Source organism: Oncorhynchus keta, chromosome 17 (genome assembly GCF_023373465.1).
Source record: "Oncorhynchus keta strain PuntledgeMale-10-30-2019 chromosome 17, Oket_V2, whole genome shotgun sequence".
Lineage (NCBI taxonomy): Eukaryota > Metazoa > Chordata > Actinopteri > Salmoniformes > Salmonidae > Oncorhynchus > Oncorhynchus keta.
Window position 1 is genome coordinate 13,304,788 of NC_068437.1, and position 19,930 is coordinate 13,324,717.

Here is a 19,930-nt window from a genome sequence, read left to right on the forward strand (position 1 = left end):
AAGCTAAAGTTGTCCATGATGAGATTCAAACTCTCATCCTCTCGGTTGCTAGACTTTGTGTTGTATGCCAACCCATACAACCCAACCAACCATCCCACTTTTATTTTTTTCCTTAAGTAACCATCTGTCTTATGTAACCAAACCAAACATAACATATCATAATAATATTTACCTATTTATGTTGACTATGTTACGTATAGTGTATGAGACCAGCCTGGCTATGCATGTCTTGAGGGAAGGAACATGCCACCATGCACTTTTGGACTAGGCAAACACTCTGAGCATGAATTATATGAATTCGTCCTAAATAGTCCCTGCACACGTTTTCATGTGTGGTTATTGTGATTTGAAACAGTCAATTGAAATAAACTGCTCAGTATGTACAGCAACAACTAACAACCATCAGAGAAGCATGAGGTAGCACAGAGTTGAAAAACCAATCACAGTCGTGTGGGAGTACTGGGTGATTCCACGAAACAAGAAACGCGCTCGGGCTTCCTGTGGTGTTTTTTCAGCACTATGAGCAAAAGCTTGCGCCGCATTGGTGTGGCAGTGAGAGCGCGAAGGACATGATCTCAGTAACCCGCAGGTAAGTCCTACTTAATTGTTGAATTTCTAATAACTATTTATTCTGCGATATGAATCATGTTCTTTTTTTAATGTGTTTCGATTTTTTTGTTTTTATCTTCTACTTTAGCGATAGCCTACAGACTTGAAATTGAGAATATCAGTTTTCGACACTCACGCTTACAGTCATTCACCCAAAGTCACATTTTGACCTGTTAACACAGGGTATGCTTGTGATATGTCTTTCTGGTAGGTACACAAAAACATGGTCAAAAAAGTGGCCCCATTGAAGGAAACACTGATGCAAAAAAAATGCATGTTAATTTTGTGTCGTTATGCATGTTTCCAGCGCATTTCTGTCATCATCAGAGTCCAAATCGATCGAAAGGGAGAGAGAGTAAAAGTTAAGAAATGTACAATGCAAACCACTGAATATACTATCTGATAAAACAACCCCAGAGTGAAATTCTCACCTTTCAATCATCATGCTCATTGATCATATTGCACCTTCATCACAAGTGTACATTTTTTATTTTGAAAATAGGGTGCAATCAAGTCTTCAACAATAAAAATATTTCATTTTGATAACTTTATAAAATGCATTAATTAAAAAAACTTTAGGCCTATTAATTGCAAAAACTATTATACCTACATTTGATTGATATAGCTTTTGTTTGCAGTGATGGGTGAATGAGCAGGGGCACACCGCAGTTTCACAGCCCACAAGGTCTGAGCAATGACTCAAATAACTTCCTACAATTCTAAAAACAATTCCATAGGAAAATAGAAAAATTAGACTTTTATAGCTAATCTCATGCTATTCTAAACCTTTTGCCATGAGGCTGAGACAACATGTTGCTGTTGATTCAACCAGTGTGTTGAATCAAAGTGGGAGGAGGCTGCTTAATCGTCACCTGTGGGTCAAATCTTCAAGTCAAAGCCTTTTAACATTTTGACTGGCTGTTGCCAAGTTGTTGCTTTTTGTGTGTAGTCATTTAATATGCTCTGCACTTAGATATTGTAGTTGATAAGTGGGTCCCAATTGTTTGGTTGAAGAAAACGTTATGGACTCGCTGGGTTATGGATTGATGCTGCATGTCATCACGGTAGTCTACAAATAAGCCTGTTGGCATATCGCAGTGTTACTCACCATTTTTGTAAGAGGGGCACTTTGGGTTGAGACAATCATTCATCATTGTACTTTTTCTTCAAATATGATCAATTATCAATTGCGAGCAGATTCATAGCAAAAGAGCACATGCAATTGACTTGATGTACAGCACATCACACAAATATACATACACACATCAAATAGGCTACATCACATGTATAAGACCCATATTAAGGGTTTACCTCGGTAGTTGGATGAGCAAAAATGTCCCTTCTGCTCCTTGATTGAATTCATTCAAAATGTATAATCTGTTGTTGCTATCCTTGTGAGGCAATCCAGGTGTGCATTGGTATGTCTGTTTCTCTGTTTTTGTTTCACAATGTTCATTGTTGAGTCCCTTCTCCTTCCCTCACATGTTTGGGGTGCTGTCAGTGCACACAGTTGCCAGATTTGACCAGTCAATATTATTATCAACAAAAAATGTAACGAGGGCTTTCAGAATATCTTCTCCTTGTGTTTGTCCCTGAAGGGGTGGTAAACATAACATTTTCTCTCTGAACGACTTGTTTTGAGGGAACACATAATTGGGCAATGTCACTTACATCAGTGCTTTCGTCAAGCGCAATACTAAAACACAGCGCCACAATATGTCAGTAATCAGTTGCTTAGCGATGTCCTCGCTGATGTCTTCTATGTGTCTTGTTGTGGTCGAGTCTGAGAGTAATTTATTTAATTAATTTTCTTTAAAATATTTTCATTGTTTGTGAAATTAGCATAAAATATTTCCGCTGAGGCCAAAAAACATTTGACAATCTCTGCATCTGTGAAGGCCTTCTTGTTTCTTGCGAGTATCCAAGCAATCTTATATGTTGCTTCTGTCGTTTTCTCTGCAACAATGTTAGATTTGTCCATTATTTGTTGTTGTCCTTTGAGCTGTCCTTTGAGTTGGATATGTTTTGTCAAAGAGGGCATGGTGTGACTGGAAACGTTGCTCTAAATTTGCTTGTTTAAAACAATTGACTGCCTTCTGGCAATGAAAACAAAATGGGCTAGTCCCATTATGCATTCTAAAAATTACTTGTCTGTACATTTCTCTTGGAGCTTTCTGTGTTCTTCTTGGATCGACCGTATCTTTCTCTTAACCACCGGAGCCACGTTAGCTACGTTAGCTAGCTGCATTTCCCAGCCGCCATCTTCCTGATTTTCCTGGTTCTCCGGTGGTTGTTCGTTCATAGCTGTCAAGTTGTTTTCCAACTCTTCCCCCTCATTTTCATTGCCAGTAGATTTACGTTCCTTTTTTACAATAAATCAATCCATGTCTACCAGACTGCAAAATTAGCTAGTAGCAAACTGATATGTATTGGTCGCTGGCAGTTGCGTTCTATTTCGGCAAACGTTCTATTTCGGCGTTTCTGTTCAACAGCAGCGCTATACTGCCATCTATCTGCCGTCCAGGGAACAATAGATACATTAAATGAAGTGATTCAGGCCTGCATTAAACACATTGAATTGAAATTGTATCATTGTTATGTATTTTGAAAAAAAGAAAATCACTGTGAGCCACAAATGCGGCCCACTGTCCGAGCAATGAGTACCACTGGTATATTGCCTGCCATGCCAACCTCTTAGATGTTAAGTCCCCTATTTAGGACTTTGAGTGGTTCTGGACCGGTTCCGACTGACCTTTTGGTGTACAAAGACCTCTGTAAACATTGCAGTGCCTTATAGTGCCAGCAAGCCCCATCTGTCTGCTTTCTGCTACCACTCTGTCAGTGGAGCTGACTTGAATGGGCTTACCCCCCAACATTTGCATAGGCCAGAAAATGTGACACGTCACTCCCTTTCAAGACAAAGAATACATTTCATCTCCCTCTGAAGGACGAAGCCCAGCCTTGGAGATAGCATATTAAAGGGGACAGTCTAACCAATCCAACAGTTGTGATTATTCAGCCAGATTTTAAACTCTCAACATGAAAAAAAATTGTAATGTTGTAGCATTGAAACATGACCAATGTCTCTTGGTCAAACAGGGACAAAATAACTTTATAAGGAAAGCTGAACTTGAAATGAGTCTGCAGACATTCAAATGTTCTCTTTGTGTCACTCAGAGGAGGCTTGGCACAAAATGCTCTGTCATCAGTTATATGAAATGGGGTCAAATTTGTACTGTCACTAAATATGATCATATTTATTTTACAGTTATAATAAAGGTGAAATATTATAGTAAATTGTTTATAATTTGATTGTTACTGTATTTGGAAAGCATTTGTCCTTTACCCCAGAAAGCATTTCAGTCACTTACCACACTTTTGTTGAATAGGAAAACAATATTTTAGTAATATATCTACTATGTACTTGATCTTGTGTCCTCAAAAGTGAGATTTTTTAAAACTTTGGGGTATTATTTAGGCGAAAATCTAAATTTTCTCATTATGTTCAAAAGTTTTATTTCAAGAAATGTGTCAGGTTCTCAATACTCAGAATATCCATCATAAATTAGTCGGCTACTAGCATAGAACAATACCTTTTGTGAGGCTAGAACAACTCAACCATTTATGATGGAAATGTTTGCATGCCCATCTGGAGTTTAGGAGGTGGTTAATAATTTTGCGCCGTTCACCACAGAAGGGAACGTGCAGCACAGGTGCATGCATTCTTAGGCCTACTCATGCTATGCTACATATGGTTGTTATCGACATGCTTCATTTGTGCAGCGATGGGTTCTTTTAAAGAGTTACAGATCAATTGTTTTATAACTGTAAAAAACTTTATTGTTTGGTATTTTTACATTTGATATTTTCTAAAGAAAAACAAGTATTTAGACCAATGTAGGAGTGCACAATGCACATCTTGCATATTTTTCTCTCACTGCCATGTTACTCTTTGGGATGAGAGTGACTGGCTGGGGAGGGCACACACTGTTTTCCCAGGTAGCAATCAGTATCTGGTTAAAAGGTAAGAACGATTAGAGTAAGGGCCGGCGCAACATTTGTATGATTCTGTAATCACGAGGGGCACTCTAAAGAGAATTGTCATTTGTACCAAAAAGTATTGTAAATAAGTGTGGATAATGAGTTTTTATGTAGGCAACAAAGAAACAAAAGACAGTAAGCCAACCTCTCAGTTCCGGAAGAAAGGACGGGCATGTTTTCATTTTACAGGCTAGCAGCCAGCGTGCGCACACACACACACTGTTTCTGTCATTGTCATCGATGCTATTGTGCGGCAATATATCTGTAAGGCTGTAGGGTATGTTGCTGTGTCGATTCTTATGTAGCTTACTGTATATCTATGGATTATGTAAAACACATATCTATGGATTATGTAAAAAAACATCACAGCAATTTAAATTCACATCAGGGTAAGGATAAGAGTCATTGCAAATGCAATAGCTTACTACATGATAATACACTTCTTTGATGTTTTTATCAAGCACAGTCTCAGCTTTGTAGACAGAGTTTTTGCAGATGTGCGTATGTTTGAGGAGTTCACAGTTTAAGGGGAGATTCCTTGCTGTGTCATGTGGATGTTTGTTGTGTCTGCCCCTTTGTGTGTGTGTGTGTGTGTGTGTGTGTGTGTGTGTGTGTGTGTGTGTGTGTGCCTGTGCATAGGTGCATGCTTATGTGCAGAGGTATTAAAATCATTCCCTGGAGGTCTGGCATACTGCTGGTTTTCTATTCTACCTAATAATTCATTGTATCCACTTGGTGTCTCAGGTTTAAAACAGTCCCTGATTAGAGGGGAAGAATGAAAAAAGCATTAGAACTGACTTCGAGATCCAGATTTGAATTTGATGCCTTTAGTGTGTCGTGTGCACATACACCACATGACCAAAAGTTTGTGGACACCTTCTTGTCTAACATCTCATTCCAAAATCATGGGCATTAATATGGAGTTGGTCCCTCCTTTGCTGCTATAACAGCCTCCACTCTTCTGGGAAGGTGTTCCACTAGATTTTGGAACATTGCTGCGGGAACTTGCTTCTATTCAGCCACGAACATCAGTGAGGTCAGGCACTGATGTTGGGCGATTAGGCCTGGATCTCAGTCGGCGTTACAATTCCTCCCAAAGGTGTTTGATGGGGTTGAGGTCAGGGCTCTGTTCAGGCCAGTCAAGTTATTCTACACTGATCTCAACAAACCATTTCTGTATGGTCCTCGCTTTGTGCACGAGGGCATTGTCATGCTGAAACAGGAAAGGGTTTTCCCCAAACTGTTCCCACTAAGTTGGAAGCACAGAATGATTTAGAATGTCATTGTATGCTGTAGCGTTAAGATTTCCCTTTACTGGAACTAAGGGGCCTAGCCCAAACCATGAAAAACAGCCCCAACCATTATTCCTCCTCCACCAAACTTTACACTTGGTGCTATGCTTTGGGGCAGGTAGCGTTCTCCTGGCATCCACCAAACCCATATTTGTCCGTCGGAATGCCAGATGGTGAAGTGTGATTCATCATTTCAGAGAACTCATTTCCACTGCTTTACACCACTCCCACCGACACTTGGCATTGCACATGGTGATCTTAGGCTTGTGTGCGGCTGCTCGGCCATGGAAACCCATTTCATGAAGCTCCTGAAAACAGTTATTGTGCTGACATTGCTTCCAGATACAGTTTGGAACTCTGTAGTGAGTGTTGCAACTGAGGACAGACAATGTTTACCTGCTACATGCTTCAGCACTCGGTAGTCCCGCTCTATGAGCTTATGTGGCCTACCACTTCGTGGTTGGGCTGTTATTGCTCCTAGACTTTTCCACTTAACAATAACAGTACTTACAGTTGACCGGGGCAGCTCTAGCAGAGCAGAAATTCCACGAAAGGACTTGTTGGAAAGGTGGCCTCCTATGGCGGTGCCACGTTGAACGTCACTGAGCTATTCAGGAAGGCCATTCTACTGCCAATCTTTCCTATGGAGATTGCATGGCTGTGTGCTCAATTTTATAGACCTGTCAGCAATAGGTGTGGCTGAAATAGCCAAATCCACTAATTTGAAGGGGTGTCCACATACTTTGGTGTATATATATATATATATTGAAGGGGTGTCCACATACTTTAGTGTATTTATATAGTGTATGTGTTTGAGAAAGAGCGAGGAGAAACAGCATATGTGACTTTGCGTGTGGTCGTATGCATTTCTTATAGAGCGGGTTCCGGAATTATTGGAACCCTTGATACAGATGAGCAAAAAACACTATACAATAAATACTGAGCTATGCTCCAATTTTTAAAATGATTTTATACTAATACAATTGCTCAGAGATAGAGATTTTGTTAAACAAGTAATCCACCATTGGTGTCTGGACCAAAGAGCTCTATTTTCATGTCATCTGACCATAGCACCGCCTGGAATTTGCTAAACGGCATTGGCACTTGGATTGGAACCGGTGTTATGGTCATATGATACGTGGGTTTGGTCTTAGAAAGAACAATGCTCATGCAGAAAATACCTAATCCATACTGTAAAATATGGTTGTGGATCTTGATATTATGGGTTATTTTTCTTCCACTGGTCCTAGGGCCCTTCTTAAGGTCAATGGCATCATGAACTTTACCGAGTACTAGAATATTCTAGCCAAAAACCTGGTTGCCTCTGCCAGGAGTCTTGGCCACAAGTGGATCTTCAAGCAAGATAATATCCCCAAGCACACATTTAAATCCTCAAAGAAAAATCAACATTTTGCAGTGGCCATCTCAGTCTCCGGATTGGAACGTTATTAAAAACGGTTTGAGCTAAAGAGGGCAGTCCATAAACTCAGTTTAAGGATATCAAGGATTGAGAAATATTTTGTATGGAGGAATGGTCTAAGGTCCCTCCCAATGTGTTCTCCAATCTCATAAAACATTTTAGAAAGAGGCTCAGTGGCGATATCTTGCAAGGGGAGGGTGCTGAAGTACTGAAAAATCTTTCTCTGGACAATTGCATTATTATAAGATAATACAATTTTTGATTTTTTTTGCATACAATATACCTCTGTATTTATTTATTTCATACAGTCTTCTTTATCAAGGGATCCAGTAATTCCGGACCTCTCTGTATATGTTTAATGACTTACGTGCCTGTGTCTAATAGAGAGCTCAACCCTACATTGTGTAACAGATTAATTGTATTTCCCTTTGTCTCACATCACAAACAGGTTCTTTTGAGCATGTGATGCCAAGGATTGCAGAGAGAGATCACCACTGTCCAGCCAGTGTGAGAAACTCAGCCTCTCTTCTCTCCAGCTCCCTTATATCACTCAAACTGCACCCCCTTCCCAGTGATGCCAGGAACATGCCTCAGCAGCTCTTTGAAACCAAGAGGTAATCATCCCTAACCCTACCCTGATTTAGAGAGGGGCACCCATGGTACGCCCCACCCTGTGCACCCACCACCACCCACCAGCTGCCTGCTGCTCCGATCTTCCAGTGCTACACCATCCCTCCCCTGACCCACTATCCCACTCACCCGCACTGCTACCACCATGGCCAGGGAGTCCAAACACCCCTCCCTCTCCCGTTACTGCTTCCTCTTCCTGCTGACTACCAAATGCTACTGGCTGTTGGTCTCTGCCACTCAGAAGGTCTCGGACCCGCAGCTGCCTCTGCAGGAGTACGCCCACTCTATCCGGCTGGACGGTGACATCATGCTGGGTGGCCTATTCCCTGTGCACTCCCGTGGCGAGAGAGGAGTGCCCTGCGGGGAGCTGAAGAAAGAGAAGGGCATTCATAGGCTGGAGGCCATGCTGTTTGCCATTGACCTGATCAACAAGGACCCAGAGCTGCTACCAAACGTGACCCTGGGGGCGCGCATCCTGGACACGTGTTCCAGAGACACCTATGCCCTGGAGCAGTCACTGACCTTTGTTCAGGCACTCATCGAGAGGGATGGCTCAGACGTGCGCTGCGCCAACGGGGACGCACCCATCTTTGCCAAGCCGGATAAGGTGGTGGGGGTCATAGGGGCAGCGGCTAGCTCGGTGTCCATCATGGTGGCCAACATCCTGCGGCTCTTCAAGGTGAGGATTCTGTTTCCGCTATTTGAAATTGGGATTGTGTTTATTTTTTCCCATAGTCCTTGTTCTCAATATTATTTAAGCTTAGGTTTGACTCAGGCTAAGGTCTAGTCTACTCTGAAGTCTGTGAAAAGGTCAAAGATCTATGACGAGTCATCCCTTCAAGGTTCAGTTGGTTAGCGTAGCAGGCTTTGTTCCGCTGTCTTGGACATTAGAATGCAGATGGCGCTTCCATAGGCTTGGTGGGGTGTCATCATAAAAACATTACGCAACAGCCTTTATTTAGATAACTATTTTCCTCTCCCAAGCTAGTGGCTGGGCCTTTGTTAAAAAATTGGGAGATTTTCTAGACACAACCATCATCATCCTATCCTGTCCTGTTGCCAATGGGTATTAGCAAGGTTATGGGTTGACAATATTGCTCTGGCATTGAGACGTTTGTCCTGTGTGCTTGGCATGTTCGCTATTGAAGCAGATTAAGCTCAGTTACCCGATACCCCATTAGAATATAGTCAGCGTTATTAAAATAGGTTTTACTTCTAACCCCAGAGGGCTGTAAACTATCAATGATAGCTTATTCTTCTTATTCTCAGTTCTTGCATGCCAATCAGGTCTGATGTCAGCAGCTGACCAGTGGTAGACACACGAAAACTTCAAACCAGTGATGTGAAACGACTGACTACGGTATGGAGTTTTGGTTCCCAGAGGGAAGTGAATGAGATGTACTTTAGCACATAGTTGTTGGAATATGTAGTGTCAGCCTGACAAGGTGTATTGTTCTCAATAGCTATGCATTAGTCCCATTCTTTTGTCTGGGCTAACTAAGTGAACTGTCCAAAGGGAAACGTATACCATGCCCAGTGTTTCTGTGATTTAATTGACCTTGATCGTGATATTGCAGCATATTGCTCTCAAAACAGCATCCTTTGTCTCCCTTCTTTGTAATACAGAAAGCAACTGTTCTGGATCTAAAAATACAATGTGGGAAATGTGATAGACCTGCATTGATATGTTGCATTAATCTAATACAGCCATTATAATTTTCATGGTCAGCACAGATATTACTTACCCAACATGGAGGAGAGTATAAATATTCAGTGATCTGCTTGAGGAGAAAAGGTGAAAGTGGAGAATGACCCGACAGGTTGAATCTCCAGCCTAAAGCAGCGGCATGAGCAATGTCTTGACTGTGAATTAAATACTGATGGAATAGCAGGTAGCATCAGAGGTCAGACCAAGGGAGGGGAAGGGCCTGACAGGCTGATAGGTGCTGCCCTAACAAAGTGGATAATGTAAACTATCTGCTAGGTGCAGTACATTTCTCCCAGTTCTTAGTTCAGACCTCCCCACACCCACCCCCCTCCATTTGACACCTCCCGGTGACAATGCAAGTCTCAGAAAAAACAACATATCAATGTCTGGTGAAGGATACGTTACATCCTGGACACAAAAGCTCAGATTTTACACTCCATTGACTCCACAGGAGGCTGCTGAGGGGAGGAGGATGTCTCATAAGAATGACTGGAGTGGAGTGGAAGAGATGCGTTTGATGTTTGATACCATTCCATTTATTCCTTTCCAGCCATTACTATGAGCCCGTCCTTCCCAATTAAGGAGCAACCAGTCACCTGTGATTGACTCCCATAAACAAACTGTGCTTTCGTCACTATCGATCAACGTGCTGAGGGGCTGGCCCAATTACAGTTTTAGTAATGGAGTGGATATGTACAGCTTCATCCTCAAGACAAGAGGAACTCTGAATTGTTTTCCCCTAAGTGCTGTTCCGTGATCAGCTTTCTCTTTCACCCAATCAAAACCTTTAACAATTGGGGTTAGTGGTGATGTAGTTGCAGTTTAAATGGATGTAGACCTCGGGGCGATCCCATTGACTTGTCATTCCAAACTGGGTTTCCTCAATTACGTTCAGGTTCCAAGTCACAACAAGTCTGTGCAGGATAAAACCATGTTTGAAGTTCGAAATGGCTCCCTATAGAGTTCCAAAATCCATTAATTCCCATCCAAAGTGTACAAAACCATATGGATTTGATCATCCATAATTTACACACTTTCAGTATTACTGTGCACTGTATTTGTGTAATTTGCTGTAATTAGATTTTGGGACAACAGTGTTAGAAACTGACTAGTGTTAGCCACGAGAAGTAGTTTGGGGGTGGGGGTGCTGCAATTGTTTTCCAGGTTCTTGAAATACAACTTATTTCTATGTGAATTCTGATATGGTTTATTCATTCCTTTTCAATTTTAGTCGACCCTCTTATACAAAGCAACTTACAGTAGGCTAGTAATAGGGGTTACAACAATTTCGGCAGATCATTTTAGAAAGAGAGGGTCCAGATTGTCTAGCCCGGCTGATTTGTAGGGGTCCAGTTTTCGCAGCTCTTTCAGAACATCAGCTATCTAGATTTGAGTAAAGGAGAAATGGCGGAGTCTTGGGCAATTTGCTGTGGGGGGTGGAGGGCTGTTGATCAGGGTAGGGGTAGCCAGGTGGAAAGCATGGCCAGCCGTAGAGAAATGCTTATTGAAATTCTCAATTATAGTGGATTTATCTGTGGATACAGTGTTTCCTAGCTTCAGTGCAGTGGGCAGCTGGGAGGAGGTGCTCTTATTCTCCATGGACTTTAGTGTCCCAGAACTTTTTTGAGTTTGTGCTACAGGATGCACATTTCTGTTTGAAAAGCTAGCCTTAGCTTTCCTAACTGCCTGTGTATATTGGTTCCTAACTTCCCTGAAAAGTTGCATATCATGAGGTCTATTAGATGCTAATGCAGAACGCCACAGGATGTTTTTGTGCTGGTCAAGGGCAGTCAGGTCTGGAGAGAACCAAGGGCTATATCTGTTCCTGTTCTACATTTTTTGAATGAGGCATGTTTATTTAAGATGGTGAGGAAGGCACTTTTAAAGAATAACCAGGCATCCTCTACTGACGGGATGAGATCAATATCCTTCCAGGATACCCGGGCCAGGTCGATTTGAAAGGCCTGCTCGCTGAAGTGTTTTAGGGAGCTTTTGACAGTTTTGAGGGGTGGTCGTTTGATCGCGATGAGGGGTGGTAGGTAAACAGTGTTAGAAGTAGTTTGGGGGTGGGGGTGGTCATTTGACTGCAGACCCATTACAGATGCAGGCAATGAGGCAGTGATCGCTGACATCTTGGTTGAAAACAGCAGAGGTGTGTTTGGAGGGCAAGTTGGTTAGAATGATATGTATGAGGGTGCCCGTGTTTACGGATTTGGGGTTGTACCTGGTGGGTTCATTGATAATTTGTGTGAGATTGAGGGCATCAAGCTTAGATTGTAGGATGGCCGGGGTGTTAAGCATGTCCCAGTTTAGGTCACCTAGCAGCATGAGCTCTGAAGATTGATGGGGGGTAATCAATTCACATATGGTGTCCAGGGCACAGCTGGGTGCCGGGGCTAGCAAGCTAGCAGAAGGGCCTTAGAGGGACGTCTCAACAGAGGAAAGTCAGTTTTAGTGTCTGTGTGCGGTGACGTCGATAGACCAGTCGTGATGGATTAGTAGGGTTCCGAGTAGCAGAGAGGTCCAAGTCCAATTGGCAAAATAGGTATCATGGCCCAAGAAATTGGCCAATGGATCTATTCAGCTAACAGTCCAATATGCTCCAGAAAGCTAGCAGTAATGTACATTTACATTAAGTGGTTTGTAAGGATGTTCAATTAATACTGCACAAAAAGTAGTTGTCATTTGATGTAGGAAAATGTATTACATAATGCAGATGTTTTGTGTCTTTCACGTAGTTATGCACTTTTTAATGTTAAAGTTTGAGAACAGGGTTTTGTTCTTTCTGGATTCCAATGAATGACAATCACAGAAAAAGGGACAGGGAAACATCTTCTTACAATTCCAATTGTTGAATCTTGCACTTCTTAACGATTTGACACGTATCAACAAACTTGTGTGATCATTCTACAGTGGTCCTTGCAATGTAACGCTCAAACCTGTGTGATTAGAACGCTTATTTAGACCGTCCAGTTTCGATTGACGCAACAGTCAGCGTTTGAGCTGGTGAACATTTTTCACAAATACAGTCCGTACAAAGTTATATATTGAATGTGACCAGTTTATTTTTGGATGCAATGTTCAGACATTCACAGAAGTAGCGACAGCGTAACGCAATCATCCAAACCTGAAAATGTAGGCTATATTAGTTCTTACGCTAACCGAGGAAAGATTGACGTAACACAAGCAGTCATATTTAGCTAACTCTCGGCTGACAGAAACCACAATATAACTTAGCTAATAGCAATTACTATTTGCAATTCATCACATCACAGGTGAGCTCACCATTGATCGAATGAATTGAGTAAATCACTTTCTAAAAATCGAAAATAATCCGACGATGGGTAGTTTTTGCGTGACACCATGTTTGTTTTTTCGCGTCAACCAAAGATAATAAGAAGAAGCAAGATGAGTTTGGACTGTTTGCAGTATGGATGTTGTCTACAATCATTCACTTGCGGAGGTTTACTTGAAAAATATGATTGAACCATTCCGTCACCTCTAACATCTTTGGTCTGACAGACATTTATGTGACACTCAGAATGCATTTTATTATGTCAACAAACATGGCGCCAGACATAGCTTGCAAAAAGCTTAGCTTTAGCTCATCATAATCAGTACAACCTTCAAAAACGTATTTTACACACTTCATAGGTGTCCATTAAAATCGATGCAAATTTCAGAATGAATTATTTGTCACCAGAACTTACAAACATGTGAATAAAACTGTTAATACATTATGCTTCATACATACATACTATATGAATAGAAACGACAACACGATATACAGAAAATAAAGCACTTACTTTGATAGGAACGTACACATGTCCAAAGTTATTATTTGAAAGTAAAACAACAATGAAGGCAATGCAAGCGCCAGCCAGATATTATGCCACGGGGAAAAAGTTAGTGCAAGACTGCAGAAATGTCTGCATTATTGAGTAGCTTGGATGAAAGGTACCCAGAGTAAACGGCCTGCTCCTCAGTTTCAGTTGCTAATATATGCATATTATTAGTAGTATTGGATAGAAAACACTCTGACATTTCTAAAACTGTTTGAATGATGTCTGTGAGTATAACAGAACTCATATGGCAGGCGAAAACCTGAGAAGAAATCCAAACAGGAGGTGAGAAATCTGAGGTTGGTCGATTTCCAACCCAGGCCCCATTGAATTTACAGTGGGATATGGATGAAGTTGCACTTCCTAGGGCTTCCACTAGATGTCAACCATCTTTAGAAACTTGAATGAGGCTTCTACTGTGTTGTGGGCCTGAATAAGAGCTGAATGAGTCCGGTTACTGGCATAGAGCCATTTCCTGGTAACACGCATTCCACATGATATCGACCTGCGTTCCATTGCTTCTCTAGACACAAAGGAATTCTCTGGTTGGAACTTTAATGAAGATTTATGATAACAACACCCTAAAGATGAATTCTATACTTAGTTGAAATGTTTCTTCGACCTGTAATATAACTTTTTGAAGTTTTGTCCGAAGTTATGCGTGACCTGCACTAGCGTTTGGATATATGTACCTAACGCGCTAACAAAAGTAGCTACTTGGACATAAATAATGGACATTATCGAACAAATCAAGCATTTATTGTGGAACTAGGATTCCTTGGAGTCCATTCTGATGAAGATCAAAGGTAAGGGAATATTTATAATATGATTTCTGGTTTCTGTTGACTCCAACATGGCGGAAAACTGTACTTATTTTCTGAGCGCCATCTCAGATTATTGCATGGTTTGCTTTAAAAAAAAAATCTGACACAGCGGTTGCATTAAGGAGAGGGTAATCTATAATTCCATGTGTATAACTTGTATTATCATCTACATTTATGATGAGTATTTCTGTTGAATCGATGTGGCTATGCAAAATCACTGGATATTTTTGGAACTAGTGAACGTAACGCGCCAATATCAACTAAGATGTTTTGTATAAATATGAACTTTATCGAACAAAACATGCCTTTATTGTGTAACATGAAGTCCTAGGAGTGTCATCTGATGAAGATCATCAAAGGTTCATGATTCATTTTATCTCTATTTGTGCTTTTTGTGACTCCTCTCTTTGGCTTGAAAAATGGCTGCGTTTTTCTTTGGCTTGGTGGTGACCTAACATAATCGTTTGTGGTGCTTTCGCTGTAAAGCCTGTTTGAAATCGGACACCGTGGTGGAATTATAGATAGATACATGTATGTTTGAGGAATTTGAATTATGAGATTTCTGTTGTTTTGAATTTAGCGCCCTGCACTTTCACTGGCTGTTGTCATATCATCCCGTTAACGGGATTGCAGCCCTAAGAAGTTTTAAAGCCTCAAACATAAATTGTCCGCAACAATGAAATGGGCTACTTCTATGTGAATTAATTAGGAGGTGGAACACTCCTCAATTCAAACAGTTGTTCGAAAAGAAATGTTGTTAGAAAATCATTTCAAATTGACAAGTTGAAACATAGCCTATAGATAATTAGCAGGCAGCGCGGGTTAACTGTCCTGTTGTGTCAATCACGTTTTGAAGCAGTGAGTGCATTCTGACATCACGTGCATAAAACAACTCACACTGGGGTGACTGTTAGAGATATTTGGAACTCACGCATGAAAAGGTTGATTATACAACTATCTTTTTTTGCCAAAGTGGAGATGCTGAAAATGTTTTTGTACGCGTTACAGACATCTGTATTGGTCCGCTAATAGTAATAAAGTCCCAGTGCACTACTTTTGTGAAAAAAAAATATTTCAATTTTAATTTAATTTTAAAAAATTGAGTGGGTTCTGCACCCCTACCCCCCGAGGCTATGGACTTGAGCATGTTTTAGTATGTTTATAATCATATAACAAAGAGGGCCTGTCTCTGAGACAGAAGGTTTTCGTAAGGGTGAGATCGGAGGCATGTGTTAGATTTAATAGATTGTAAACTACTGCCCTATGACGTTGTCTTATATCATATTTTTATATCATTGTTCGTCTCTCAGTATGTTATAGCTTCACTGTTATATATCATTTTTTTCTCTCAATATTTTTTTGCATCAATATATTCACTTGAGTATGAATGGGTCGCTTATTCTCAAATAGCCCTTTGTGTATAAGTCCGGAAAATTAACAAGGGACTGAGGCAAGCTGCCAGAATGTATACTCTCTAGTCTCAAAGCCTCTCCTGACTGTAAATAAGACCGGGAGATGTGTGGAGGAGTACCAAAGGTTCCGGACTCGGGATGGGACGATAACACCACCTGCCTAGCCATAGAGATTCATGGGGCATGGTTGGAAGGTTGCGAGTTCAAACCCCCGAGCTGACACGGTACAAATCTGTCGTTCTGCCCCTGAACAGGCAGTTAACCCACTGTTCCCAGGCCGTCATTGAAAATAAGAATATGTTCTTAACTGACTTGCCTGGTTAAATAAAGGTAAAAAAAAAAAATAGAGATTCATTGTACATCCTAGACTTAGGAGGGGGAGGGGGCTTGTCTGGGAAGAGGGTACAAATGGAGGTTATACATATATTTGCGTGTATAAGCATACACTACCGGTCAAAGGTTTTAGAACACCTACTCATTCAAGGGTTTTTCTTTATTTTTGCTATTTTCTACATTGTAGAATAATAGTGAAGACATCAAAACTACAGTGGTTCGTCCTTTAAAGGTTGCAGCGTACTGCAGCACAGATTGCATGGTGCTACAGAATTCTATGGCACGTTATGTAACTTCTTACGGCTGAAATCCCGTTAACGGGATCGATTTGACAACAGCCAGTGAAAATGCAGGGTGCCAAATTTAAACAACAGAAATCTCATAATTAAAATTCCTCAAACATACAACAATTTTAAAGATAAACTTGTTGTTAATCCCACCACAGTGTCCGATTTCAAAAAGGCTTTACAGCAGAAACACACCATATGATTATGTTAGGTCAACACCTAGTCACAGAAAAACACAGCCATTTTTACAGCCAAAGAGAGGAGTCACAAAAAGCAGAAATAGAGATAAAATGAACCACTAACTTTTGATCAAATCAAATGTATTTATATAGCCCTTCGTACATCAGCTGATATCTCAAAGTGCTGTACAGAAACCCAGCCTAAAACCCCAAATAGCAAGCAATGCAGGTGTAGAAGCATGGTGGCTCGGAAAAACTCCCTAGCAATGCCAAAACCTAGGAAGAAACCTAGAGAGGAACCAGGCTATGAGGGGTGGCCAGTCCTCTTCTGGCTGTGCTGGGTGGAGATTATAGAACATGGCCATTGAAACGTACAGCTGTGTCATCCACATAGCAGTGAAAGTTAGCATTATGTTTTCGAATGACATCCCCAAGAGGTAAAATATATAGTGAAATAGTGGTATAGAGTAAATAGTGGTATATAGTGGTATATAGTGGTCCTAAAACGGAACCTTGAGGAACACCGAAATTTACAGATGACAAACCATTCACAGAGGACTAACCATTCACATAGACAAACTGATATCTTTCTGACAGATAATGTCTAAACCAGGCTAGAACTTGTCCGTGTAGACCAATTTGGGTTTCCAATCTCTCCAAAAGAATGTGGTGATCCATGGTATCAAAAGCAGCACTAAGGTCTAGGAGCACGAGGACAAATGCAGAGCCTCAGTCTGATGCCATTAAAAGGTCATTTACCACCTTCACAAGTGCAGTCTCAGTGCTATGATGGGGTCTAAAACCAGACTGAAGCATTTCATATACATTGTTTGTCTTCAGAAAGGCAGGGAGTTGCTACGCAACAGTCTTTTGTAAACATTTTGAGAGGAATGGAAGATTCGAAATAGGCCGATAGTTTTTAAATATTTTCTGGGTCAAGGTTTGGCTTTTTCAAGAGAAGCTTTATTACTGCCACTTTTAATGAGTTTGGTACGCATCCGGTGGATAGAGAGCCATTTATTATGTTCAACATAGGAGGGCCAACCACAGGAAGCAGCTCTTTCAGTAGTTTAGTTGGAATAGGGTCCAGTATGCAGCTTGATGGTTTAAGAGGCCATGATTATTTCCAGCGTTGTGTCAAGAGATATAGTACTAAAACACTTGAGTGTCTCTCTTGATCCTAGGTCCTGGCAGAGTTGTGCAGGACAACTGAGCTTTGAAGGAATACGCAGATTTAAAGAGGAGTCCGTAATTTGCTTTCTAATAATCATGATCTTTTCCTCAAAGAAGTTCATGAATATATCACTTCTTAAGTGAAAGCCATCCTCACTTGGGGAATGCTGCTTTTTAGTTAGCTTTGCGACAGTATCAAAAATACATTTAGGATTATTCTTATTTTCCTCAATTAAGTTGGAAAAATAGGATGATCAAGCATCAGTAAGGGCTCTTCGATACTGCACGGTACTGTCTTTCCAAGCTAGTCGGAAGACTCCCATTTTGGTGTGGCGCCATTTCGTTCCAATTTTCTGGAAGCTTGCTTCAGAGCTCAGGTATTTTCTGTATACCAGGGAGCTAGTTTCTTATGATAAATGTTTTTAGTTTTTAGGGGTGCAACTGCATCTAAGGTATTGCGCAAGGTTAAATTGAGTGCCTCAGTTAGGTGGTTAACACATTTTTGTCCTCTGACGTCCTTGGGTAGTCAGAGGGAGTCTGGAAGGACATCAAGGAATCTTTGTGTTGTCTGTGAATTAATAGCACGACTTTTGATGCTCCTTGGTTGGGGTCTGAGCAGATTATTTGTTGCATTTTTCAAACGTAATAAAATGGTGGTCCGATAGTCCAGGATTATGAGGATAGACATTAAGATCCACAACATTTATCCCATGGGACAAAACTAGGTCCAGAGTATGACTGTGACAGTGAGTAGGTCCAGAGACATGTTGGACAAAACCCACTTGAGTCGATGATGGCTCCGAAAGCCTTTTAGAGTGGGTCTGTGGACTTTTCCATGTGAATATTAAAGTCACCAAAAATAAGAATATTATCTGCTATGACTACAAGGTCCGATAGGAATTCAGGGAACTCAATGAGGAATGCTGTATATGGCCCAGGAGGCCTGTAAACAGTAGCTATAAAATGTGATTGAGTAGGCTGCATAGATTTCATGACTAGAAGCTCAAAAGACAAAAACATTTTATTTTTTTTGTAAATTGAAATTTGCTATCGTAAATGTTAGCAACACCTCTGCCTTTGCGGGATGCATGGGGGATATGGTCACTAGTGTAACCAGGAGGTGAGGCATCATTTAACACAGTAAATTCATCAGGCTTAAGCCATGTTTCAGTCAGGTCAATCACATCAAGATTATGATCAGTCATCAGATGATCTTCATCAGATAACACTCATAGGACTTCATGTTACACAATACATGTATGTTTTGTTCGATAAAGTTCATATTTATGTCCAAAAATCTTAGTATACATTGGCGCGATATGTTCAGTAATGTTTTGCTTCCAAAACATCCATTGATTTTGCAGTGCCACATCAATTTACAGAAATACTCATCATAAATGTTGCTTAAAATACAAGTGTTAAACATGGAATTCTCATTAATGCAATCGCTGTGTCAGATTTCAAAAAAGCATACCATGCAATAATCTGAGTACAGTGCACAGAGACCAAAACAAGCCATACAGATACCCGCCATGTTGTGGAGTCAACAGAAGACACAAATAGCATTATAAATATTCACTTACCTTTGATGATCTTCATCGGAATGCACTCCCAGGAATCCCAGTTCCACAATAAATGTTTGTTTTGTTCGATAAAGTCCATAAAGTCCATAATTTATGTCCAAATACCTCCCTTTTGTTCGCAAGTTTAGTTCACAAATCCATATTCACAAGGCGCAGGCACATACTTCAGACGACAGTTCCATGACAGTTCGTAGAAACATGTCAAACGATGTATAGAATCAATCTTTAGGATGTTTTTATCATAAATCTTCAATAATACTCCAACCGGACAATTCCTTTGTCTTTAGAAAGGAAAATGAACAAAGCTCGTGCCCACGGCCGCTCGAGAGACTGTGCTCATGGCATTCTGCCAGACACCTGACTCAAACAGCTCTTATTCTCTCCCCCTTCACAGTAGAAGCCTGAAACAAGGCTTTGAAGACTGTTGACATCTAGTGGAAGCTTTAGGAATTGCAATGGGACAACATTTTACACTGTATATTTATTGGATAGGCAAAGACAAGAAAACCTACAAACTTCAGATTTCCCACTTCCTGGTTGGATTTTTTTCTCAGGTTTTTGCCTGCCATATGAGTTCTGTTACACTCACAGACATCA

The 19,930-nt window shown here is 40.8% G+C and overlaps 1 protein-coding gene across 1 annotated transcript in view; it reads left to right on the top strand.

Annotated features, from left to right (window-relative positions):
- Nucleotides 1-262: 262 nt before the first annotated feature.
- Nucleotides 263-19,930, top strand: part of LOC118396460 (metabotropic glutamate receptor 8-like) — a 222,338-nt gene continuing 202,670 nt past the window's right edge. Inside the window, exons 1-2 of the mRNA XM_035790696.2 lie at nt 263-589; nt 7,811-8,671. Coding sequence (XP_035646589.1) covers nt 8,138-8,671 — 534 coding nt within the window. The 5' untranslated portion in view covers nt 263-589; nt 7,811-8,137. The remainder of the gene's footprint in view (nt 590-7,810; nt 8,672-19,930) is intronic.